Source organism: Tachypleus tridentatus, chromosome 10 (assembly GCF_004210375.1).
Source record: "Tachypleus tridentatus isolate NWPU-2018 chromosome 10, ASM421037v1, whole genome shotgun sequence".
NCBI lineage: Eukaryota > Metazoa > Arthropoda > Merostomata > Xiphosura > Limulidae > Tachypleus > Tachypleus tridentatus.
Genome location: NC_134834.1, coordinates 55123664 through 55150783, shown reverse-complemented (window position 1 = coordinate 55150783; position 27120 = coordinate 55123664). Strand labels below are relative to the sequence as shown.

General features: G+C 34.5%; 1 protein-coding gene across 1 annotated transcript in view; it reads left to right on the top strand.

Annotated features, from left to right (window-relative positions):
- The first annotated feature begins 2402 nt into the window (after positions 1 to 2402).
- The window catches only part of LOC143229315 (TWiK family of potassium channels protein 18-like), a 30327-nt gene continuing 5609 nt past the window's right edge, over positions 2403 to 27120 (top strand). The window contains exon 1 of the mRNA XM_076461492.1: positions 2403 to 3232. Within this exon, the coding sequence (XP_076317607.1) occupies positions 2698 to 3232 (535 nt within the window). The 5' untranslated portion in view covers positions 2403 to 2697. The remainder of the gene's footprint in view (positions 3233 to 27120) is intronic.

Sequence of the window (27120 nt, the reverse complement as noted above, 5' to 3'; positions counted from 1 at the left end):
GTTAGGGAGGTGGTAACAAATATATAAGATAGACGTTATTATTAAGACACACAGCATCTATACATTAATTCGGTGGGGATCTCAGTCAGGATACAGAATGTTCTGGGGGGAGGGTATGCTGAGAATCTTCAAACAGTCATAAAACAAATGTATAAATTACGTCCAGAGATATTCACCTTGCAGCTTTTCCACTCTGTTTTGTTCTTTAAATTTTACTTGCAACTCGCATTTTAAAACCTAAAAGGCTATACGACCAGTTGTATGCCTGTAGATTTTACTCTCTTTCTGATGTGCACTAACATCTCTTTGTTTATTTTGCTAGTTTATTTTCGTATCTCCGACAAAGATGTGAGATTGTTAAAGCAAGTTTCACTTTAATTTTGAAGTCTATCAGTGGATGCTGGGAAGCGTTATACGCGATTTGGCCCTGTATAAAATGTGTTTATTTTTTGTTTCTGACAAGTGTTGCACATGCACATGTAACAGTGAAGTGCTGTTATTATGATCATGAGGTTATGTCTGCCAAACAAGATTTCAACTTGAATACATTGTTACTGATGAAAGATTTGTTTGTACGCCTTACAATGGGCTGTCTACGCTCGACTCACCGCGAGTATTGAAATCTGATTTTTAGTATTGTAACCCATTAGAGCTACCGCTGAGCAACTGGGTAGCATTATGAAGGAAATATAGTGTCAGCTTACCGATAAAAGATATTGATACTCATGGAATTGTTTCAGAAAATATTATATACATAAAATAAACATAATTTTAAAAACTACTGGATTAATGAGATCTCATAATTGTCATAAAAACGATATTTTGTAAAATTATAAATTAAACAATGTTAAACCAAACTTTCACTTCAAAAATGCATAAATCAATGCATACAACTTCCCTGAATTCATTCTTTCTCCTGATCAGTCATGTTCCTTACAAGTTCTTTAGTTACATATATCCCACTGTATTAACTATAGTTTATGTTCTAAAGTCACGACAACGCTCATGCCTAGTTGTCTTGGTCTAAGGTTTCATGGTTTGCACCTTTTAATTTACTACACATATAAAAACCAAAACGCTTCTTTGTGATCGTGGGCGCGTTATAACAGTGACGATCAAATCCCATTACTTGACCTGACAAGAGTAACCCAAAAGTTGAGATTGGTAGTGTTAACTGTGTGCCATCCCTCTGGTCTATCAGTAAAAAAAGTCAGGGACAGTAAGTGCATAAGATAGTTCTTAAATAGTTTGGCGCAAAAAAAATATGAACAAAACAAATGAATGAAAAAATGTTTCGTAAAAATACGTTAATTAAATTTGACCAAATATATTGGTAAAAGCTATTGTCACTAAGGAATTCGGAAGAACGTGTTCGAATAATTAGTGTACACAGACTGTGAAGTCGAAGGTTTTTGGTTCCCATCCCGTTGTCGCAAAAAGACGCTTCACACTTTGGGGCCGTGGTTGCACTTCAAGAGTGACAGTCAAATGAGAGTAGCCTGAATGTTTGTGGCGGGCACTGTTGACTGCTGCCTTCCCATTACTTCATTTAGTTTGAAACTGGGTACTGCTCTGCGCAGGTAGCTCTTGGGTACCTTTGCATGAAATTTTTAAAACACACAAACATATAGAAATCAATCCACAAGTGTTCGTGATTGATATCTCACCACACACCCCCACACAAATATATATATATATAAAACGATCGGCTCAAATCCTACATAGCAATAGGGATAATAAAATAAGTACAACCTTACGTATTAGAGGTAATTGTCTCCGTTTCATTATGAAGATTTAATTGTTTATGTTTACTTGAAACGAATACATATATGCAATACAAGTAAGTTATTGGTAGCAGTGTTGGTACTTGAAGCCTCAGTATTTACAAGCTTTGACCGTCAATGGTTGCACATTGGATAATACCACTAATGTTCTTCATCGAAATAACAAGAGTATATTGAATGACATTAGCCTGTTATTCTTTTTTACTTTTGTCTTGGCTTATTTTAGCTATCTAGTCTTTCAGAATATTAAATTATTTTTTCTAAAAATACTCTATTTTCATACTATTGAAGCTAGTTTCAAATCTAAAATAGTTTTGAAAAATCAGTTTTTAAATTAATTTTTGGATAAAGCTATGTCTAAGTTTAGCGAGACATGAAACTTGTTTTGCATCCAGAAACGTACATCAAAGCGACGCTCATAAAAAGTAAAGTAATTCATTCTGATTCTAATGTAAACAATAAGTGTTTGAACCGAAGCTGGAGACGTTACACGTGTACTGGGATATTTTGAGTTGTCGGAAAGTGAACTCGGCTGTCGCTAAAATTATCTCATTTTCTTACTCCTATATTGAGAACTTCTGAGAACATTCCTGAGCAGAATCTATAAAGCATGTTCTGGGCCAGAAATGGCAGCACGTTAGCTTAGCGACGAGTCGAAGACCGGGTCATAAGCACCTGTCACTAAATGAAAAGACACCGCTGTACGAACATCAGAGGTTGCAGAAACCTGATTATGCGTTTTTTTTCACTTGTTTTGTTTATGATGTGATAAGACAGTTAAGAACGGAAAGAAATCCAGCCAAATTGTTATTTTCCGATAAAACTGGCACCTATATGTCCAAGTGGTAAATATATTTCTTTCAGTGCTATCAATACAAGTTACAACGGTTGTTCAAGAAATCAGGCTTAGGTAATGGATGTAACTCATCGCACAACGCAACGATCAGATAACATTGGTGCCAGACAAAGGTTGTATAGGCAGTCTTCTGATGTTTCTAACTTCGGTTGGTCAGGAGTATACGTGCCTAAAGTGTGGGTTGTCAACCCCATGCACATTGTCACCTTAACAAAAACTAAAGAATCTTGCATTGTACGATATACTGAGAAAATAAAGTCTGTGTCTGAAAAGTGGTTCACGCATGTGTTGTTGTTGCTCTTCCTTTTCGGATACGCAGCTCTAGGAGCTGTAATTTTTCAACTGATTGAAGGCTCAGTAGAGTACCAGGAAAATATAAACATCGAAAAGATGCGGATATTAATTATCAATGACCTCTGGGCTTTGTACAAGAGACATGGCCAGGAGGAAGACTGGCGGGAGCACGCTATATGTCGACTTACAGAGTACGAACAGCAGGCGTTTGAGTCCTTCAACAAAAAAGATTCCGTGAACAGGCAATGGTCGTTCTTAGGAGCAATGTTCTACTGCGGAACTGTTTTTACCACTATCGGTAAGAGTTAGACTCTAGACCTAGACTGTATATGTAAGTCTTATGATAAGCTTCTATCAGAGGTTTATTCTTGTTGTCACCACAACAATTAAATCTTTCAGTGAAATAAACAACACGTCTAGTCGTTTTTAGTTTGTTTGTTTGTTTTTGAATTTCGCGCAAAGCTACACGAGGGCTACCTGCGCTAGCTGTCCCTAATATAGCAGTGTAAGACCATCTACCGCCAGCTCCTGGGGTACTTTTTTACAAACGAACAGTGGGATTGACCGTCACATTATAACGCCCCCATGGCTAAAAGGGCGAGCATGTTTGATGCAACGGCGATTCGAACACCTTAACCCACCTGGCCATGCCGAGCCCCGTTTTTAATTGTTACTATCAGAAACAACTTTCCGCTATAACAACGTAATCCCCAACTGCAGTTGTTTCTTCTCTATTACCACTTTAAATAAACCTTAAATGGGCATATCACATCAGGTTCCTCAATCTGTGAAGAGAGAATAACCTTCATATATATTTGAATTATCTATATAAAATTAAGTCTAATAGTGTGTCATTGTTCACTGTTATCATTGCAGCTGAACTTTAATTTTGATCTTTCATTAGAAGTTTGATACTAGAAGAACTTTCACGTGGTTCGATTAGATTTTCCACTTTAGAAATAAGCTCTACGACAAAAGATATATCTTAAATTTGATATATCTCAAGAGGTCTTTTAGTGTCTCAAGAGACAGAAGAATCTTCACACAGAAAGATTGGAATTACTAGTGTAGAAGTAAATCTTATATTATTAATGCATTATATTAATGTTTTATTTTCATCTTACCTTTAAAATATCACTAGAAGTTTTTCAATGTATGAACTTCCAGAAAAACCTTCATCCATATTTCAATTGCCATATAGAAGTAAGCCTTATTATCTGCTGTTTGTCTGGAGGCAAGTTTTAAATTTGATTTACCACTAGAACCTTGTCAATATTTCTACTTGCAGAAAAACTTCACAGGGTTAACTTTGCATTACCACTGTAAAATTAAATCTTACAATGGTATGTTCTTCGTTGCGACCACCGTAAATAAATCTTGCAGTTGACCTATTACTAAAAGTCTCTTAGTGTATCCATTTCGAAGATAATATTTACAAAGATATGAATTACCATGATTACAACAAGTCTTACAAAGATATGTTTTCATTGTTATTGCTATAAGTACAAGTTAGGGGACCACCCACATTCCATGTCTAGCCCAGGGTTTGCCAAACCGCGACTCGCAAGCCACATGCGGTTCTTTAACATATAATGTTCGGCTCTCGGAAATATGTTGGCTGAGCTAATCTTTGCATCACAATTAATAGAAAAGGTAAATAAAAACTTTTCAAGCATAATAATTTTTTGCTGGGTATAAACTGAGAGTTTATTGGAATAAAAAGTAAGTTTAATGTTCATGATGAGTAAATATAGTTAAGATTTTAAATCCTAATTTGAATGCTAGATTTGAGTCAGAGATTAAAGAAATTTCGGATCAGCAAGGATTACAGAGGAATTGTGCTGAAGAATCAGTAAATTGCAAGCCAGTGCTGACAATCTTTGTTTTAGTGGGCGTGGTTTGCGATCGCGAGATTGTGGCGTATGTGGCTGTGTTGCGGGCACTGAAATTAGCGAAGTGTTTGTGAAATACTGGTCGCTGTAGAGTTTGGTTGCGCTGCACGTGTTGGAGCTTACTGTTTCTTTTTACTTTAACTTTTTAGAAGTGTCTGTGAACATTTTGTGAAGGAAGATGGCGTCATCAAATTGTAAGAAGCGAAAGTATGAAGATGAAAACAGAAATTTTAAGCTAGAGTGGGAGAAAGATTTTGCATTCATTGTTAAAGAAGGTAAACCTTTGTTATCTTTTCTCTGATGTAACTGTGAAAAAAGAGATGTTGGACTTAGTGGCACTAAAAAACAACAACTCGAGGTGTTGACATTAAAAATGCGCTTGCCAGAGCCTTAACAAATGCTGATATTCCACTGGATAACTCGTCAGTGTTACAACAGAAAGAGCACCTGCAATGATGGGGAAAAATGTACGATTAATTGCACTTATGAAAAGTGATTCCTGGTTTCCAGAATTTCTTCCTGTTCATTGCATTGTTCATCATGAACACCTGGTAGCCTGGTACCTCAAATATGAAGATGTTATGAAATTTGTTCTTGAAATTGTGAACATCATACATTTAAATGGAAAGACTCATCGACAGTTCAAAAATTTTATTGAAGAACTGGAGCTTGAAGATAAACCAAGTGATGTCTCTTTTTACTACATTGTGAGGTGGCTGTCAACCAGCAGTGTCTTAAATAGGTCTGTGGATCTGTTGGAGCCTATTATTACTTTTCTTGAAGAAAAAAAAGATTCTATCCTCAACTGGGAAATGAATGGATGCAAGATCTAATGTCCCTTACTGATATAATAAATCACTTACAACTTTCAACTTGGCACTCCAGGGAAAGGATAAAATTGTTCCTGATCTTACTGAGACAATTTTCAGCTTTCAAAATAAAATAAGACTTTTGCAAAGAGGCATATTGCCAACAAACTTCAGTTACTTTCCCAATCTCAAAAGAAGAGTAAATACATTCCCTGATATTGAAATAAAAGACCTCAAACTGGAAAAATACAAAAATAAATTACAAGGACTACTTGATAATTTCATGGACAGATTTGAGGACTTGTAGAAGCTGAAGCCCTGCTTCGCCTTTCTTGTAAGTTCATTCATGGTTGATGTTATCAATGATGGTTGTCTAATTCTCGAACCTCTGGTTACAGAATCATCTGCGGAGGAAATGGAACTAATAGAATTACAGGAGAACCTGGGTCTAAAGATGATCCATAAATTCCGTTCTACAATTGAGTTCTGCAAGTTTCAGAAATAAAGTATCCTGAACTGAAGAAAATCAGTGTGCGACTCATCTCAATTTTCAGCACAACATACTGCTGTGAATCATTGTACCTGTAATGAAGTTTGTGAAGTCGAAGCATCGTACAGTCCTTACAAATCAACACCTGACAGAGCTAATACGTACAGCCTTGACAACATATCAGCCGGAATTTCAACGACTCACAAGACCTCTACTGACAGTAAATAGCCTGATAATTGTATTAATGTTTGTTTGTGTCCAAAAACTATCATGAGAAGACTAAAATTTTGTAAGGTGGTAACTGATTAAAAGATCTATAATTTTATTGTTTTACATATTTTTCTCCATGTTTTTACTAAGACAAATGAATATCATTAAAAATATCTGTTTTTACTCATTTTATTTTTATTTTTGACAGTCTCATTTAATGTTAATGAAACGAAAATTTCCATATTTTTCTTAGATGTTTATGTCGTTCATTACCGTATTAAATACATTCAATATAGTTAAACCAATAATCAGCCAGGATTTTGAATTATTTGTTCTTTGTGTACATATCAGCCAGATATGTGTACTTTGTGATTATTTAACTTAATACAAATTAACAGTTTAAAAACTACATACATGAATAAATATTATTACGTACATGTATTTATTAATATTTATATAACATATACGTAACCTAATGTGCATGTAACAATAAAAACGTGTATAATATTTGTTCATGTCTTGTGGCTCTCAAACATCTGAAGTATATCGTATGTGGCTCTTACGTTAAGCAAGTGTGGCCACCCTGGGTCTAGTGTATTGTCACATGGCTCTAGATTCGAATTATCAAGTGGAATATTTAACAAAAAACATATAATGGATTGTTTTTGATCAATACTTATATGGACAGTTGGCTTTTACTTATATTTTTGCAAACGATGATGGACATTCCTTTTCGTATTGTGTGTGTGTGAATTATTCAACAGTCCAGAGAACTGTGATCCTTTAGTGCTTTCACAGCAGGCCACAAAGTCACGCATGCTTACAAATGGTAAGATTTAACGAGCTTTGTTTTTTCTTAATGTATCTTTCACAAACAAAAACTACTTATTTGAAAGTTGTGTTAAAAGATAAGATTGTTTTATTCGAGCGTATTGTCTCTTTTTTTTTTCTGAAAACGAGTGTTAACTTAGACATAAGTTTTGCCGCAATGTAGTTGTTATAGTTGATCCTGATACTTGTAACAAAGTTTTTTGTTATAGGTTCGATAATGAAGGTTTTAAAAGTAGAAGTTTTGAGTCCTGATACTCATCGACCAGGAAATATTTGGAAAACTTTCTGTTGTTGGCCCTATTTTCAGAAGAGTTGAAGAAGTAGGCGCACACAAACATCAAACATTTTTTGCAGATACTTGTCATAATTTTATTGAGAGCTGAAATATCCAGATTTCACACATTTCCAAAATATTTCTGTAAGTTTCTCATTTAATGTACAACAACAAATTTTCTTAATGGTAGTTTTCCAAATCTTCTTTTATTCATGTTGTTTAAATGGCATTGCATTCACATTTGTAGGAGTAGAACTGAATTTCTGACATTAACCTAAGTAACCCTCTAGATATTCAGTTTCCTACCTTATAAGTGGATAATTTCCATGAAATAAGTTAATGTAAATACAATATGTTTGCTTGTTTAGCAAGATGATGCAAGCAGCAAAGTGAGTCCCCTTAGCAATAACAGACTAATGTTGGACGCTGTTGAATAAAAAATGAGGCGAATAGTAGGCTATTCTGTTTAGTACCAACATTTATGTTTCAGTATTTCTTACAAAATTACACAAAGGCTAATCTGCAGTACCTGTATTTAGAAATGATAGACTAGATGAGAAATATCTAGTTACCAACACTTATCGTACAGTGTTGGGCTACTCTCGTATGTTCGGCTTGGCGTGACCAAGCGGTTATGGCGCTCGACTGCGGGTCACTGGTTCGATTCTCTGTCACCGAACATGTTCGCCCTTACATTTGTGGGGATGTTATCTAACTGTCAACCTCACTATTCGTTGGTAAAAGAGTAGTCCAAGAGTTGGCGGCGCGTGGCGTTAACTAGATGTCTTCCCTCTAGTTTATCACTGCTAAATTAGGAACACCTAATTCAGATACTCTCTTGTTGCTTTGCGCGATATTGAACACAAGTGAAACCAAACTGGCCCGGCATGGCCAGGTGGGTTAAGGCGTTAAACTCGTAATCTGAGGGTCGCGGGTTCGAATCCCCATCGCACCAAACATGCTTGCTCTATCAGCCGTGAGGGCGTTATAATGTGACAGTCAATCCCACTATTCGTTGGTGAAAGAGTAGCCCAAGAGTTGGCGGTGGGTGGTGATGACTAGCTGCCTTCCTTCTAGTCTTACTGCTAAATCAGGGAAGGCTAGCGCAGGTAGCCCTCGAGTAGCTTGCGCGAAATTAAAAAAAAACAACAAAAAATCAAACCAAACGAAATCCGTATGATCTACTAGTTGTATTTGACTGTTACTCTTATAAGTTAACGCACTTGATACCCCAAAGCGCAGAGTGTGTTTTTGCGACAACGACAGACGAACCGTAAATATTGTATGCTAACAGTAAACTAGTACTAAATAACTTTTGTGCAAAACTGTATTTCCTGAACATAAAACATCTACACTTGATCAAGTATAGATGTCAAGATAACATACACCTAAAACCATCAGACAAGATTGGATACTTTCACAAATAAGAACATAATGCTTTACAAAAACTGAGATATCGAAACCTGAAGCGGGTGCTACCTCTGACGTCATTTTATCTCGACTTATAAATGTGCTGTGCGACAAACACATTTCTACAGGCGACCGTAGGACTCTGCCGCAGCTCGATTTTTTTTCTTGGTTCAGAAATAAATACGTGTTTTAAATGTATGGATGAAAGTTAACTTTATCAAAAATAATGTGTTTCATAATATAATTTGACTATCCTAAATAAGATTAATTCTGAAAACTCTCGAGATTGATCTCAATTTGAAATAAATTAAATTAGAATGTACTAAATTATATACAGACACGAAAGAAAGAAACAAAAAATTATTATGCGGTCCAGTTGTTTGTTCCAGTCCAGAAGTTTCTTTATTTGTACTTCAAATTTTATCATTATTTTATCTGTGTTTAATCTGTGTAAGAAGATTTACACACACGGTCACAGTGTATACACAACAGATCCAAGATTGTTTTTCATACAGGGGCTCGGGAATCAATCCTCACTGAGTCACGTGCAACAATATTTATTTTGATAGCAGAAGAGAACAAAGTGAAGTTCTAACCTTACCTTACCTTTTACTTCTTGTTTATATTGGCGTCTATTATTAATTTTATTCTCAGCGCCATATATTCAAGCAGAAATAAAATTTAAATACAGCGTTTTGTTTTGTCGTTAAGCCTAAAACTACAAAATTGGATATCTCTGTTGTGCCAATCAAGAGTATAGAAACCCGATTTTTAGCATCACAAGCCTTCAGACTTACCAGTGAGTCATTGTGCAGCTAGAGAAAACGTATGTTTCATACATTTTAAGTTAATAGCCTATGTGGCCCAGTGGTTAGAGTGTTAAGCTGTAAGTTAAAAAGTCTAATGTTTGAGATATGTTGTAACTGAACACTCTGTGCGCTTTAGACTGTGGACCTGTTTTAAAAGTGACAGTCAGTCTCACTATCATTCTGTTCCGAAAGAGAGACAAAGTTCTTGCAGCTGTGAGTCATACACTCTGGTCAGTAGTTCAAAATTAATGACAGCTACAACTGAATATTAGGAGTCTGTGACCTGACTGTTTAACCCCGTGTGTATAATGTGTCGTTTGAGTTGATAATATTCATATCAGTTATAAGTCAAAACAAAAGTTGTCTAAAAATATGGTTAAAAAGGAGATAAACTTATAATTTGTCATACGGTAATTTAATGATTGTTTTACGTTACGTCCACAATGTTCATATTATGTACGTGTATATGGAGTATATACTAAAACTACTGAACGGATTTTCACAGAATTCGATAAAGTGGGTCTATTACGGTTTTGAAGTTTGAGCCCGTGGGTCGCGGGATTAAAACAGATTCGCGTTTTAAGCCATGGGGATATTACAATGTGACTCTCAATCCCACTATTTGTTGGTAAAGAGCAATACAAGAATTGGTGATGTGCGCTGTTCACTAGCCGTCTTGTCTCTAGTCTACGACTTCGAATATAAGGACGGCTAGCGCAGATAGTTCTCAAGTAGTTTAGCGCGAAATTCAACAAACAAACTTGATAAAGAACATAACGTCACAGGCTCCAACTTAGAAGAGAAAACCTAAAGACTGCTCTTAAAGAAAAGATATAAAACATAAGTATATTTTTTCTATCTGTATTTGAACTCGAAGTTTTGAGAAATGCATTGTAATTAACTTTTATCATCCAAATAGCTTTGTCAGTCGTTTTAGACATAAGATATCTTCATTAAGTTTTGAGGGCTTTTGTTAATCTAATGAAGACATAATTTGTAGCAGCAGGTAGTTGTAGCAATAAGTCCGCGCTGTTCTGTTTGGTTCTGGTTTATTTGAAGTTAAGCAAAAACAAAGCAACACAATTGGCTATTTATGCTCTGCCCACACCGGTTATCGAAACCTGTATTCTAGCATTGTAAGTCCGCAACCATAATGTTATGCCACTGGGGGGGCGCTGTTCAGTTTGGACCATCAAATTTATCAATTTGGTCTGGCTTCTCATATTATAATTAAAACAGCGCTTGAGGGAGGTCGAACTTCTTTTAATCCTGTCGCTAGCTTATTGTTCTTTTGCCAAGTGAAATTATTAGAGTTTCTTAACAGACAAACTCTCTTTAATTTTTTGTTTCAATATTATAATCTAATGTTGTAGTAATTTCTCATCTTGTGTTTGAAAAATAAATTCAGAAGTTTAGGACTACTTGAAGCCAGCTTTATAATAAAAGAAATAGGCAACGTAATGGAGTAGTGTTGGCAACTTTTCATTCACTGAACAAATCTTATGGTACATGTTTAGAACTGCAGGTTTTCCACATGACTCTTTACAACAAAAGTTTGTGGGCAAGCAAATCGAAAGCCTAAAATAAAGACGTCTCTTAAGACCAGTTTGATCTATGCACGCCAAGTTACTTTCAAAGTTTCAGTTTACATTGGAATTGATGCAAAGAATGTAATGATATACGAATACCTAGGCGTCAAACTTACGTATATAAAGTATATAATTCTAAAAAATCTAGTTTTAATTAAGCAGGCATGCAACAAATTTATGGTCACAGTAATAACTAGCATTTCAATGTTTGATGTTTGTTTGTACATTTGTATAACTGCTATTTCTAAGAGTATGTGAAAAGAACAATGCTGCATTTACATGACGAAATTCATCCCTATGAAATAATCTTCATGTAGTAGTAGTCTTTGGTATTGCTCTTCTTGCAAAGCCAAGAAGTCTGCATTTTGGGTTACTTAGACATTTATTAACAGGGCTCCTACAATCTTTTCTCTTTAAAAGTAATTTAAGTCATTCTTTGATAGATTGTTTAGGCAGAGTATTCAAAAAGAAACTTTGTAGAACGGAGGGCAACTGCCTGTTGTGGAGACACAAGTGTAGAGGACGACGTTTCGAAAGCCTTCCGCCTTTCTTCTTCATGACTTGAACACTTGTGTCTCTACAACTGGTAGTTTCCGTCCATTCTACAAAGTTTCATCAACTTAAGTCATACTTCTTTCCTGTGTTGCTTGACAACTGATATAGAATAGTGCTAAATCTGTTTAAATAAGAGAGATCACTTGTTTAAGACGTTATTGGGCTAACAAATTAACTAGTAAACTGAATATTTAGTTCACGTAACTGTTATGCATAGATGGCTGTTTCCATTTAAGTATAATATAGGTTAGTGTTAAATTGAGTTATTTTTCGGAGTAATAGTTTATCGTAATCTTCTTTATTGTCGTTGTTTACATATCATATCTTTTAGTTCAATTATTATAAATTGACGTTTGTTATATTATTGGCCATATTACTGAAACCTTCTAAGTTTTTTAGTTGTTTTAATTGAGTATTATTGTATTATAATATCTTGTAGTGTGAGGAACGGTATTGGCTTCAGTCGGACTGTAATTACGCGTCCAAAATGAAGTTTGAGTTAGTTAGATAGGTAGTGTGTGTGTGTGATTTCCTATACCAAAGCCATATCAGACTATCAGCTGTATCCACCGAGGGGAATTGAACTTCTGATTTTAGAGTTGTAGAGCAGTAGACTTACTACTGTCCAAGCGGGGGACTAGAGAGATATGTACTCCTTGATTGTGGGTTTATCCATAAGAGGCATATAGTGACAATTTTAAAATGAAATTATCATAGATTTTATTGTGAAAACAGAGTAGAGAAGAAAAATTTGTAATGTCAGTTGCATTCTAAAATAACTGAACTAACCTGTGTGGTCTTTGACGAAAAAGTTATAATTATTTAACATTCTGAATGCAACTGTGTTAACCAATAGCTATAGTGATGATTTTAAAGTGAAATTATCACGGACTATATTATAATAATAGGGCAGGAAAAACCGTTCATCTTGTCAGATTGTGTTCTAAGTAATTAAACCAGCCTGCATGTACTTTAATAAAAATAAACAGTTATTCAAAGCCCTGGATACAATTACAGTAATCCACGACGTAACGTACGAGAAATTGTAATATATTATTTTAAAACGGATGGATTGTTTGCTGTTTGTTTATTATTGAAATTATCACCAACAAGTCACAGACACCTGCTATAAAAAATTCGGACCCATCCATACATAAGAATCTCACAGTAACATTTGGTAAAGAATGGGCACGCCTTTAAGCAGATGCACTCATTATGTAAACAAGGTACGGTGGGAAAATGAACTTTGTCTTTTCTGAATACACTATTATTCTACAAAATCATCTCTTACAATTCATTCACAGAGGTTTTTTACAGTCTCACGCACACAAATTTCAGGAAGATGGGGCAATTTGCCACATAGCATAAAACTACAGCATTAAGGAAGAGGGAGAAGAGCCGTTACCTTTCTACCATAGATTCCACAGAATTCCATTATAACCTCCAAATAACACATATAATTCTGATGAACACGCTCCACACTTACAAATGTTGGCGCATGGTGAAAGCTACAGCATATTCCATCATTCGGCACTTCAGGAGACAGACAAAACGTTGTGGCAACAAGTGATGCTAACTGGTTGCACCTCCTCTAATAAGTAGCTCAAAAATTGGGAAGGATACACTTAAACCCTAGATGTTTCTGACCTCGCACTTTAACCCATGTGAGCATAAGGTGTTACTTGTTTGTTTGTTTTTTGAATTTCGCACAAAGCTACTCGAGGGCTATCTGTGCTAGCCGTCCTTAATTTAGTAGTGTAAGACTAGAGGGAAGGCAGCTAGTCATCACCATCCACCGCCAACTCTTGGGCTACTATTTTACCAACGAATAGTGGTATTGACCGTCACATTATAACGCCCCCACGGCTGAAAGGGCGAGAATATTTGACGCGAAGGGGATGCAAACCATATAAGGTGTTACTATTAATCTCAATTATGGCAACTTAGTAATGTTAGCTGTTAATTACAGAACTTTACAAAGTAATTTGGAGTATCTAATAACTATTGAGGAGTATTTCTTCGGTTTTGTTACAATGTCGCGATACTTGTAAGGATAATGATTAAAATTCAAGTGGGTAAAACAAAAGCGATAATTAGCCCCTAATCCTTTTTTATTTTTTTGATGTTTTGGTACTGTTCATTTTGAACCGTTCATGAATGAGTAAAATAAAACTAACTCGTTCAGTTATGATAATGTGAACATGTTCAGAACCTGGAGAATGTATTTGTGCGTATGTTATTGTCTCTGTTTAACAGGTGATGAAAAACTTTTTTTTTATAATTTTCAACACGTTTGATAAATAGCAGTGTGTGTGTGTTTTGTGTGTGTGTATGTGTGCTAATTATATTGAACTTATTCAGAAAGGAAGTTAGGTATGTAAGTAGAAGCTAAAAGTAAATCCATTAATCAATGTTCGGTTTTTATGTATATGTGGGCTTAGGATTTTTCTACGGCAGATGTCTCTGACTCCTTAGCGATAAATTCGAACAATAAACGGATAGCACATATTCCTCTCGTTTTAAAATAATATATACAAAACAAGTCAAACGTATATACAAAATTCTTTACACTGTAGTTGTATCTACAACTCTAATTAATTCTCTTTTCATAAGCTGGTTTAATTACTTTAGAATCCAATTGACAATACGAACTATTTTTCTCTACTCTTATCACAACAGCATCAGTGAATAATTTCACTTACGCTACCCCATGGGTTGTCAGAGTTGTGAACTTCAAATAATTGTCTCCTTTTCGTCAACATCCACACAGACGGGTTCAATCATTTTATAAAACCCTTAAGTAAGACAATTTATACTTTTTATCTCTATTAAATTGTGAAACTCACTTTAAAATATTGCCTGTTATAGCTTTCTAACTGAAGTTTACTTTCATTTTTCTCGCGAGTCACCTACATATGTCCTTTTTACTGAGACCTCCAATTTTCTATAAACTATGCGAGCTGCGCTGTAATTAACAATAGTCACTTAAGGTAATAAGAAAATACCGAAGTTTCAAGTAACTTGGCGTCAACAACACTCTAACAATTGAGCCACACACAAATGTACGACTGTCACCAAGTTACATAACCAACCTTGTCGTAACTATTGCCTTTAAAATGATTAACTTTTAACTCTTTTGTTATGAAAACTAAACAGTTATTAAATATTAAATCACAAAATAAATTAACTAATACCGCCTACATCAAATAGTCTTGTATATACAACAATCAATAAAGTTAATTTGATATATCGTTTTTACTTCTTTTGGATATATACCCTCGCTGTTAGTGATATTTATGACCGTAATTTCAATAATATATCACGAGTTTCAAATAACTTAGCAACTAAGCTTAGTCTTAAAGCCATATAATACATTAAAGATACAAAATTATCCTACTAATAACAATATACATAATAAAAAATGAAAAGTAAATTGCACGTAGCCAATACCGTTAATAAAACTAGCAGTTAAAGGAACCAGCTAAGGAATTTTGCACGCAGTCTCTAACGACATTTTCGACCATAATGCCAATAATAACTCACGAGGTTCAATCAGTTTATGATATTTAAACTAATGCGAAATACATATAATCAGTTAACAGTGCAATGTTATTCTCATACTCATGATGCATACAGTGTCCTGGCAGAATATACTGAGTACCCCAAAAATATTAAAAATACAATAGTTTTATACAATTGAAAGAAATATATGCCAGATTTCCATTCCACACGTTTGTTGTGGTATTTAGCTGCAGTACAACGTTCATTGGAGAGGATTTGACATGATTTTGATCAGTTGCCGAGTAATATCTTGGGCCATGTTCTGTCCATATGAAGAAGTGTGGTCTTTAGTTGCTCTGAATTGGTATTTAAAGGAAGTGTTTTATTTATCTCTCTGTCTGTATGTCACTATGTGTGCTTTCTGTAGGTCATTATGAGGTCCTGTAGATACTTATTATTGCAAATATGGACGACTGTAAGAGGGCATTTGAGATGACGATGAAAACTTACGTGTTAGATGCAATTGCATTTTTAAGTCATTCAATCAAACGCTTTGTTATGTTTGTTTGTTTGTTTTTGGAATTTCGCACAAAGCTACTCGAGGGCTATCTGTGCTAGCCGTCCCTAATTTAGCAGTGTAAGACTAGAGGGAAGGTAGCTAGTCATCACCACCCACCGCCAACTCTTGGGCTACACTTTTACCAACGAATAGTGGGATTGACGGTCACATTATAACGCCCCCACGGCTGAAAGGGCGAGCATGTTTAGCGCGACGGGGATTCGAACCCGCGACCCTCAGATTACGAGTCGCACGCCTTAACACGCTTGGCCATGCCGGGCCCGAAAGATAGTGAGGAAATAGAAATTCCTACTTTATCGCAAATGATAAGTTGTATTAACGCTATCAAATTGTATGCAAAAATGAAGGGGAAAATAAACTTTATGAAAAGACCGTAGAATTAGCGTTCTTTCTTAACCGCATGAGAAAACCTATTAAAAAAACGAAACAGTTAAAATCGAACACTTTCTTCAAATAAATTTGATTAAGAATTTGTGTACTTATGTATATTTTGAATATTTATTTTTCTTTTTATTCTAATAAATGTAGCATAAACAGTACAATAACTTTATTCACAAAAGTCTTACTTCCCTTGAGTAAAGAAAGTATAACGTTCTGCTCAAAAATTATATATAATTAATAAAATGCATGTTCACTGTCTAAGCCGGAAATTTTACTCGGTCCCGTGCGATTCCGCCTTAGACACGTTTGACTGTTTGTATTAAATTTGACGGGCGTTCAGGGCGATGTTTGGCAGCTGTAACGTGTTTCCATTAAACTGGGCAATGTTGTCAGGTGCGCATATGTTTGTCAGGCGAAGAGCTCATGTATTGACTCCTGGGCTACATTCAAAGCAACCTACTACACACCTCCAGTGAAAGGTGAGATATCACGAGCAATAACTGTTCGCGGTATTCTAATTACAGATCTCATGTTTATATAACTCACAGACTTCATTTATATCCTTTATACACATGGCCTTATTAGTAACGGGCAGTTCTATTATTTTCAATCTCTTTTTTAATTTGCAAGTGAACTGTAATTAAGATATTATTTAAATATACCGCTAATACAACTGACAAATGATGATTAAGAACTGCTCCATACACAAAAATATGTTGATTTGTTCTAATTGAAAACAAAGCAATGAATTATTTATACGAGTAAAGGATCCTCACAAATTGTTCTGTAAGTACCTCTTATATACGAGCCAAATGTTTCTATAATTGTATCATTAAACTCATTTCTTTGGTGTAAAAGACATGGGCATATAGTTATATTATAGTTAAAGTATGTTGGAAGTTTATTTAGGTGAAATAAAAGTCGCGTGTTGCTATTTCATATATTTGTTTTTTACAATTTAAATTTAGGTTCCCAGACTTTTAACTATGCTAATAAATTTTTAATTTCACGAATTGCAAATCATCGCCCCCCAGTGGCTCAGCGGTATGTCTGCGGATTTACAACGCTAAAAACCGTTTTTCGATACCCGTGGTGGGCAGAGCACAGATAGCCCATTGTGTAGCTTTGTGCTTAATTCAAAACAACAATTGCAAATTATTTTTTTCCCGGTTAAGTATAGATACTGAGACGTGGAAAATTGTAGGTTACATATTTTTCGTCACCCATTACTACGTGGATTATTAAACATTTTTGAACCATTAGGTATATTTAAAATAATACATTATTGCTTTACGGGAACGTTGAACTTTTGTTGCACAGAAATGTGTGTATTTACAAGCATTATATAGAATTCTAATTAGTCTGGAATGTCATATGACACGACAAATCTAGGCCGTTTAAAACAACGGCCTCATTTACGTTCGTACTCGCACGCTATTGCGCATGCTTACGAATGGGAAAGTTTTGCCAGCGTGACTAATCTACCAGGGATCCCGTGCGTGTATCTAATTTTCGATGCACTTGTTATGTTACTATATAAAATGTGACAGTAAGTAAAGCGTCTGTGTAAATTTTTCTTTTTTCTTGTTTTATCTACCGTTGAAAATAATGCAATAAATAGGATATAAGGACTGTCTTACAATAACTATTAGCCCTTTAGTGAATTGGGCAAGAATTATTTAGCATTTTGTTAGTAAGTAGCATATTTGTTTAAGCGCCCTTTAGGCCTTATGTTTAAAAGACAGAAAGGTTAAGGTCGGGTTGAAGGTCACCAGAAAGGTTAGGGTCATGCTCAGGATCACAATGTAAGTAAAAGCGATATTTTGTCGCTTTTGTTTGTTTGTTTTTGAATTTCGTGCAAAGTTACACGATGGCTATCTGCGCTATCCGTCCCTACTCACCGCCAACTCTTGGGCTACTCTTTTACCAACGAACAGTAGAATTGACCGTCACATTATAACGCTCCCGTGGCTGAAAGGGCGAGCATGTTTGGTGCGACGGGGATTCGAACCTGCGATCCTCAGATTACGAGTCGAACGCCTTAGCCATCTAGCCGTGCCGGGAACTTATAGCAATAGATCACTAGAAAAGTAACAAACTCTGAATTGCTGGATCTATGGCTATTTTTTCTAATTAATATTTTGTACAATTAAATACCTGTTAGAAAATCAATAATATTTTAAACAAAACATGTCAGCTATAAAAATACAGCGATAATTATAGTCAAACATCAGCAGTTTTATCAAACAAATATAATAATAATGAAAAATATTTTCAGAATAAGGACATTTACAGATTTCACCCAAAAATGGCCCGGCATGGCCAAGCGCGTAAGGCGTGCGACTCGTAATCCGAGGGTCGCGGGTTCGCGCCCGCGTCGCGCTAAACATGCTCGCCCTCCCAGCCGTGGGGGCGTATAATGTGACGGTCAATCCCACTATTCGTTGATAAAAGAGCAGCCCAAGAGTTGGCAGTGGGTGGTGATGACTAGCTGCCTTCCCTCTAGTCTTACACTGCTAAATTAGGGACGGCTAGCACAGATAGCCCTCGAGTAGCTTTGTGTGAAATTCCAAAACAAACAAATTCACCCAAAAAATTCTTTCAGAAATGTTTTGAGTTGAGGGTTGGCCATGCAGTAGTGCTCTGGAAGTCAGAAGCCAGACGCGATTTCGTGTGGTACCAAGAAATATTTTCCACACTTTTAAGTTGAAGGTATGTTATAAGAGTTATAGTCATTCCTTTAACATCGATGATGGTTGGTAGGGTGCTGCTGTCTAGCTGCCTCACTTCTGATCAGTAGTTCAAAATTAGAGATCACAGCAAATAGTCGTAGTAGCTCTGCCATTAATACAAATACAGGACTCTTCTAAAATATGAATCGCATTATGAAAAATGCATTGAAAACATACATACAGTGAAACATTCAACTTTTACATCAGTTTTGTAGTGCCTTTTGCAGTGCAACGTTTTGGCCAAAAGTTTACATTAGGAAAGGAAAGAAAATAAGATATTTTCATATTTTTATCACAAGAGATGTTAAAAGTTTCAAATAATATAACTGATTAAAACCAATTACGTAGTTAAATATACTTAACGATATATATTACGTTAGTTTCTGATATCAGTGATGCCAAAGAAAAACCATAAGTTAATCACAGCGTACTCTGGTATAAACGATGCCAGAAAAATAAACTTAAAGTAAGAGTTTGCTGAGCATATGAGTTTTAAAATACCGCCTGTAACATTTACATGCTACCACAAAAAGAAAATATTGTAAAAAATACAACAGTGGTATAAAGTGCTTGGGTTTGTTCCAAGTTCCGAAAGTACTCACTATTGATTCTGTGCTTTATTTAGAAAGTACTAGTCATTTCCTATCACTGTTTCTGAGAAAGATAAGGGCTTTTTAATGACACGATACACTGTAAAACCATTTTTATGTTGTTATGTCAAAATCATAATAATTATTAAAACTTACGAGATCTCTGGTCATTTAGGATAATCTAAATGTCAATACTAAATCTTACACCTCAGGATTTGTAAGACATTCGTGAAACAAATGGAAAGCACGTGTTATTGAAGATTCATTTTCAGAATTATTTTCAAAAATGGAAAGTAATCCTCTTGTCTACGGTTAACTATTTTGTCGCACGTGCAAGAATGAATTGCTTTAGATAAGTTTTAACAGAAACATTCTAAACATAAAATTAAAGCCTAGCGATTCATATAACGAGAATATAAACTTTCTGCTAAAATATTAGAAATAAGAATATTTGAAATAATCTCTTAAGAATATATAGTTTCTGAAATACCGATCTCTCAGACGACAAGTATAAAACTGGATAAGTTACACTTTATTAAATAAATTGATTGATTGTTTGTTTGAAATTAAGAACGAAGCTACGCAATGGGCTCTCTATGCTCTGCCCACAACAGGTATCAAAGTCCATAGTGAGAATTCACAGACATGCCGCTGTGAAATTAGGTAGCTATTATTGTTTTTGTTTGTTTGTTTTTGAATTTCACACAAAGGTACAGAAGGTACAATGTAAAACTAGAGAGAAGGCAACTAGTCATCACAACCCACCGTTACATCTTGGGCTACTCTTTTATCAACGAATATTGAGATTGACCCTAGCATTATTGTTGAAAGGGCAAATATGTTTGAGACGAGGGGGATTCGAACCTGCGATCATCAGATTAGGAGTCGAGCGCCTTAACCACCTGGCCATTATATATATTTTGTATGGAAATACAATGAATGTCAATTTTATAGCATGCATAAAATAATTTTAAGCAAAAATATTTGAACGATATAACCTTATTACGATTTGTACAACAGTTGGTTTTAAAACACAAAAAAGCCCAGCATGGCCAGGCAGTTAAGGCACTCGACTCCGTAATCTGAGGGTCGCGGGTCGGAATTCCCCGTCACACTAAACATGTTTGCCCTTTCAGCCGTAGGGGCGTGATAATGTTACGGTCAATTCCACTATTCCTTGGTAAAAGAGTGGCTTAAGAGTTGGCGGTGGGTGATGATGACTAGGTGCCTTCCCTCTTGCCTCACTCTGCTAAATAAGGGAAGGCTAGCGCAGATAGTCCTCTTGTAGCTTTGCGCGAAATTAAAAAAACAAAACAAAACACATAGAACACTAAAATAAATACCGAAGTAAACTAATGGCAAATTACTTGTATGGTAGTCAAGTAGATATCTTGAACAGGTGAATGAGGAGTTGATTCGTGACAAGCCTCACGAAGTTTCGCATGCTCCAAAACTAGCTCAGCAGAATTATCAGTCTTAATTAATTATGGGTACTTTTTTGTGGATGCTATCTGGTAATAGAAATACAAAATGAGTGTATAAATAGTTAAAAAGAGATGAAAATATTTAGTTAGAAGCTCCATTTACAAAAGTATAAAACAAAAGTTAATTACGTGAGGTAGAAAAGCTGGATGACATATATGCTCAGTTGGAGTTCCTCTTGGCTACGATTTCCTATATAAAAAAGCTTCTATCTTACTAACTAATTTTAGAGGTGACTGATTACAAAACAAATCCTGGATTATATTTATTATCCACACTAAATATAATACATGACTTAATGTTTGACGAACTACAGTTTCATGGGATAATTTTTCAAAATGTATTTTGAATTACAACAAACTCAACCTAGTTCCGCCTAACATTAATTCTTCCCGTAAAAGGACTGAAGTCATCTTTGGAAAATAAATCTATATATATTATATAAAATCAGGAACCTGTAGACTGTGGCTAAGGTTTTAATAAATAATTTCGTAATAGGCTGTTACTATGTCTAATTTAAATTATCTTAAGTTTTCTCTTTCGGAGCTAAATGTTGTAAGTCTTCTATGTTATGACTTCCACAATAGCATGATGTGAAAAAAACTGACACAATTAACTGGAGTCCGAACTAATGGTTAGTGTGCCCAACTGCGTATTCAATATATATTTCGTTGTCACAAAAATTAGCTCACCAGTTTAGAGCAGTGGGGGGAAATCCCACGATTGCTCCAGAGAAGTGTAGCTTAAAAATTGGCGGTGGATACTTTTGACTAGTTGTCTTTTTTATAATATAAGTTCAGATATAGCGACAGCTATGGGTAAATAGCTCTTATGTAGTTTTGTGGTGATTTATTCTTTCTTGAATAAGTTTAACTTTACAATCATTAACATAATCGTGGCTTCACTATATACACAAACACACGGAAAACATAACAACAAACACTATTTTGTAGATAAAATATTCATTTAAGTCATTAATTTCGGCCTTTAAACTTGATAAAAATATTGTTATTTTCTACTAGTGTATCGAAAACCTAAACATTTTAAACGTTTGTTACAGTGTCAGGTTTTATTGGGCTGCAATTCTTTACAGTATTTGTCTGTAACTTGCTAACAATAAATTTCATCAATAAAAAAACAATACATAGTTCACTTGTTTTAAGATAATATATACACAGTTGAATCCAGAATTTAAATAATTCGAATTTTTGTCCAAATCCACGCAGACAGGTTCAGTTATTTTAGAACTCAATTGACAATTATCCTTCTATATTTTGTTATTACAATCTATCTGTGATAATTACATTTTAAAAGTCGCTACTATGCACTCTTTATGGCTAAGCTGACAATGACCTAGTTTATATCTATCTCTTTTACATACTAATATTTCGACAGTCTAGAACTTTCTATACACTTCCGGATATTATATGATGTAACAATGTTCTATTAAAGCAACGAGAAAATTTCAGAAAGTTCGAGTAATATGACCTTAATTCACAATATTTGAACTACACAGCAAATGCTTCCCAAACAGTTATTTAAGCAAACTTGCCTCTATAAATAGATTACTTTAACACTCGTACTGTATAAACTAAACAATACTCTCTTATTAAACTAAAAATGGACGCTGGTATATCATCTAACATACAGCTAAGATGGACAAATTCGGATGCGACAAAATACTGTATTCACAATATAGTGTGTCCAAAATTAAAGAAGGACAAATTAATAAAACTAGCTTTACTGGGCATTAGATAGTTTCGTTTTCATGATGTTAAAAAATACATAGATTCAAGAAGTCTTGACAGAAATGAATAAAACCTATATTACCAAAAAAGGTGGACCTTTCTTTTCCAGGGACAAACTGAGAATACTTAGTTTGTGCAGGTAAATCTTAAAATTTAAATACAAATATAATCAGAAAATAATTATTGTCATATATTATTATAAGTATCTTATTCATATGTTCACTGAAGGATAAAATAAGTTAACAAAGTATCTGGCACAGGTGTTCGAACAGGAAAGTCCTTATCCTCAATACGTGGAGATCAACACCCACATGGGCTTTTACACAGATTTCAGACCCGGCATGGCCAGGTGTTCGACTCGTAATCTGAGGGTCGCGGGTTCGAATCCCCGTCGTACCAAACAAGCGCGCCCTTTCAGCGTTATAATGTTACAGTCAATCCCCCTATTCGTTGGTAAAAGAGTAGCCCAAAAGTTGGCGGTTGGTGGTGATGACTAGCTGTCTTCCCTTTAGTCTTACACTGCTAAATTAGGGACGACTAGCGCAGATAGCCCTCGTGTCGCTTTGAGCAAAAGTAAAAAAACAAACAAACATAGATTTCAATATATTTATAACCTTCTAAACTTATATTTGTGTTATTTTTATCTAAAATAATAACTCTTTCTCTCTCTCTCTATATATATATATATGCATACAGATAGATTCGAAAAATGTAGGTGGTATAAGTTGGTCATTAAATTGTTTATTTTTATATTAAATTCGCTTCTGGTTTTCTCCTGAAATCCACCAAAACCTGATCATATTAAGCATAAATTAACACCCTAAATAACAATTTTTTACGGAACCGAGAACAAAAACACAATAGTTTCTGCTTATCTTCTGCAGTCTCACTTTTGTGAAACTAGACTTATTTCAAACTTGTCCCCACCCCCTATGTATGCAATTAGCTTCTGGCACTTATTTTTGGAGAAGAAACAACTTTGGTATTAAGGAAAGATAGTTTTTTAAAGAAGAACGTCGAGCTGTAAGATTCTGTAAGTAAGCATGGAAGAAAAATATGAATATTTTAAGAACATTGATCAACTGGACATTAAATGCACACACAATACAGCTGATCGTACATTCTGTTAACTTTCTGGTTATATCAGTATTGTGCTGATCGTGCATTCTGTTAACTTTCTGATTATATCCATATTGTGCTGATCGTGCATTCTGTTAACTTTCTGATTATATCCATATTGTGCTGATCGTGCATTCTGTTAACTTTCTGATTATATCCATATTGTGCTGATCGTGCATTCTGTTAACTTTCTGGTTTTTTCAGTATTGTGCTGATCGTGCATTCTGTTAACTATCTGGTTATTTCAGTATTGTGCGTATGTCTGAATTTAATTTTTATAACACTGTAGGTTTTACACCAACGTAGCTCACAGAGCTAGTGTATGTAGAAGTGCTGCTTATACAAGTTGGACTTGTATAGTGTTTTCCTTAAACATAATGCACTTACATGTTTGAGCTTTAGATATTTCACATTAATCATTGTTTTGTATCTAACGAGACTAATAGACAACCAGGCCGAGCTACTTAATATTTGGATTTTATTAGAATTGATTCTATTTGATTTATTACGAGTAAAAAAAAAGTTCTAATAATATCAGCACTGTTGGCTATTGTTTCGGAACAAGCTTAGGGATACATACCACAAAAGAAGGTTGTTCCATGACTTGTATCAACTACTGTTCCATGTTCTTAATTCAGTATGGCACGGGCTTTTTGTACTGTTATAGAGGATGCATTTTGTTGAAGTACTTTTGGTTTCAACTTTCCTGGGAAAGTATATACAATTAAAATATATATCACTAATTTCTGAAGAGTACTTTAATTAAATTACGTGAAGCATTTGAAATTTGCATAATCATGAACAAAGAACTGTCAAACCGTAATTTTTTTAATATACTAGCAGCGTTAATCGGCGTTATCCGAGTTTCAAAAACAAAACCTAATCTTTCTGTTTGCGCGTTCCGTATGTCAATAGATAAAAATATTTTATGAATTTATGAAAAATAAGTAACCTCATGTTTAGTTTTTAAAAATAAGCTACGAATCTGTTCTATCAGGACTTTCTTATGAAGGGGTTCTCTAATGTTTTTTCTGCATTAACAAGCATAAATAGGCCCTTAATGTTCCCCACTCCGAACTTAAAGTTGTTCATGTGAGAAACGTGGTGACGTCAATTCAAGTTCTATTTCTTTCGGAGACTGGCTGTGTGCGTTATTGATTGACATCTCAAAACTTAATCTAACTGGGAAAGGAAGGCGTTTGAATTCAAAGAGGAGATAAGGTAAAATTAATTAGATATATAGATGAAAACATGTTTCCGTTTATTGTTCCTATTAACAATTTTTGTTCATAGGCTATACCTACTATTTGCTTTTCCCCACACACCTTTGTCCATACATTTATTTTATGTGTGAGGTTAAATATGTGAAGTATTAGTGTTTAATAATTTATAATTAAATGGGCTTATGTATTCCAATGTTACATTCTAAATTAAACCTTACCGAACGACGTCAAGTTTGCGTGAAATCACAACCATATTAAACATGTTAAAGATAAAATTACTGATTCAGCTAGCAGACGATAGGCATGTATACCAACGAAAACAAGTGTCGTTTTGTAAAGGGGATTCTGAAGGTGTGCACCCGCAAATTAGTTTTTTAGAATTGATTCAAAAATATTTCGGCTATTTTTCCCCTATAACTCTTGAGCTCCATAGTTAGGCTGCCTCAAGGTCTATAGAAAAGTATCATTTGTTTGTTTTCTAATTTTCATTTACTGAATCAACAATATGTAAAACTTTTCTGCTCAAAACATTAAAAATACAAATATGAGAATTAAAAATAAAAGTTAAATTCAACGAGGTATGGGAAACTGCAACAAATAACAGAAAGAAAAATATGAATAATTGAATATTTCTTGATATCTTCAAGTTTGTTAATCCTCGTTTTTCTACATCTGGAAGTTTGTATTGTGTGAAAAATGTAAAACAGATGTTTCCGGAAACTCGTCATCTTCACCTTTTGTCAGTCATTACAACAGATCCTTGTCAGTTCAAAATCTTATCTTATAACAGATCCTTGTCAGTCACAATAACAAAATCTTATCAGTAATTATAACAGATCCTTGTCAGTCACAATAACAAAATCTTATCAGTCATTACAACAGATCCTTGTCAGTCACAATAACAAAATCTTATCAGTAATTACAACAGATCCTTGTCAGTCACAATAACAAAATCTTATCAGTAATTATAACAGATCCTTGTCAGTCACAATAACAAAATCTTATCAGAAATTATAACAGATCCTTGTCAGTCACAATAACAAAATCTTATCAGTAATTATAACAGATCCTTGTCAGTCAAAATAACAAAATCTTATCAGTAATTATAACAGATCCTTGTCGGTCACAATAACAAAATCTTATCAGTAATTACAACAGATCCTTGTCAGTCACAATAACAAAATCTTATCAGTAATTACAACAGATCCTTGTCAGTCACAATAACAAAATCTTATCAGTAATTAAAACAGATCCTTGTCAGTCAAAATAACAAAATCTTATCAGTCATTATAACAGATCCATGTCAGTCACAATAACAAAATCTTATCAGTAATTACAACAGATCCTTGTCAGTCAAAATAACAAAATCTTATCAGTAATTAAAACAGATCCTTGTCAGTCAAAATAACAAAATCTTATCAGTCATTATAACAGATCCTTGTCAGTCACAATAACAAAATCTTATCAGTAATTAAAACAGATCCTTGTCAGTCACAATAACAAAATCTTATCAGTAATTAAAACAGATCCTTGTCAGTCAGTAATTAAAACAGAAATAACAAAAATCTTATCAGTAACAAAATCTTATTATAACAGATCCTTGTCAGTCAAAATAACAAAATCTTATCAGTCATTATAACAGATCCTTGTCAGTCACAATAACAAAATCTTATCAGTCATTATAACAGATCCTTGTCAGTCACAATAACAAAATCTTATAAGTGATTACAATAGATCCTTGTCAGTCACAATAACAAAATCTTTTCAGTCATTACAATAGATCCTTGTCAGTCAAAATAACAAAATCTTATAAATGATTATAACGGATCCTTGTCAGTAAGAATAACAAAATCTTATAAGTGATTATAACAGATCCTTGTCAGTCAAAATAACAAAATCTTATAAGTGATTATAACAGATCCTCGTCAGTCACTATATGAAACTCTTATCAGTAATTATAA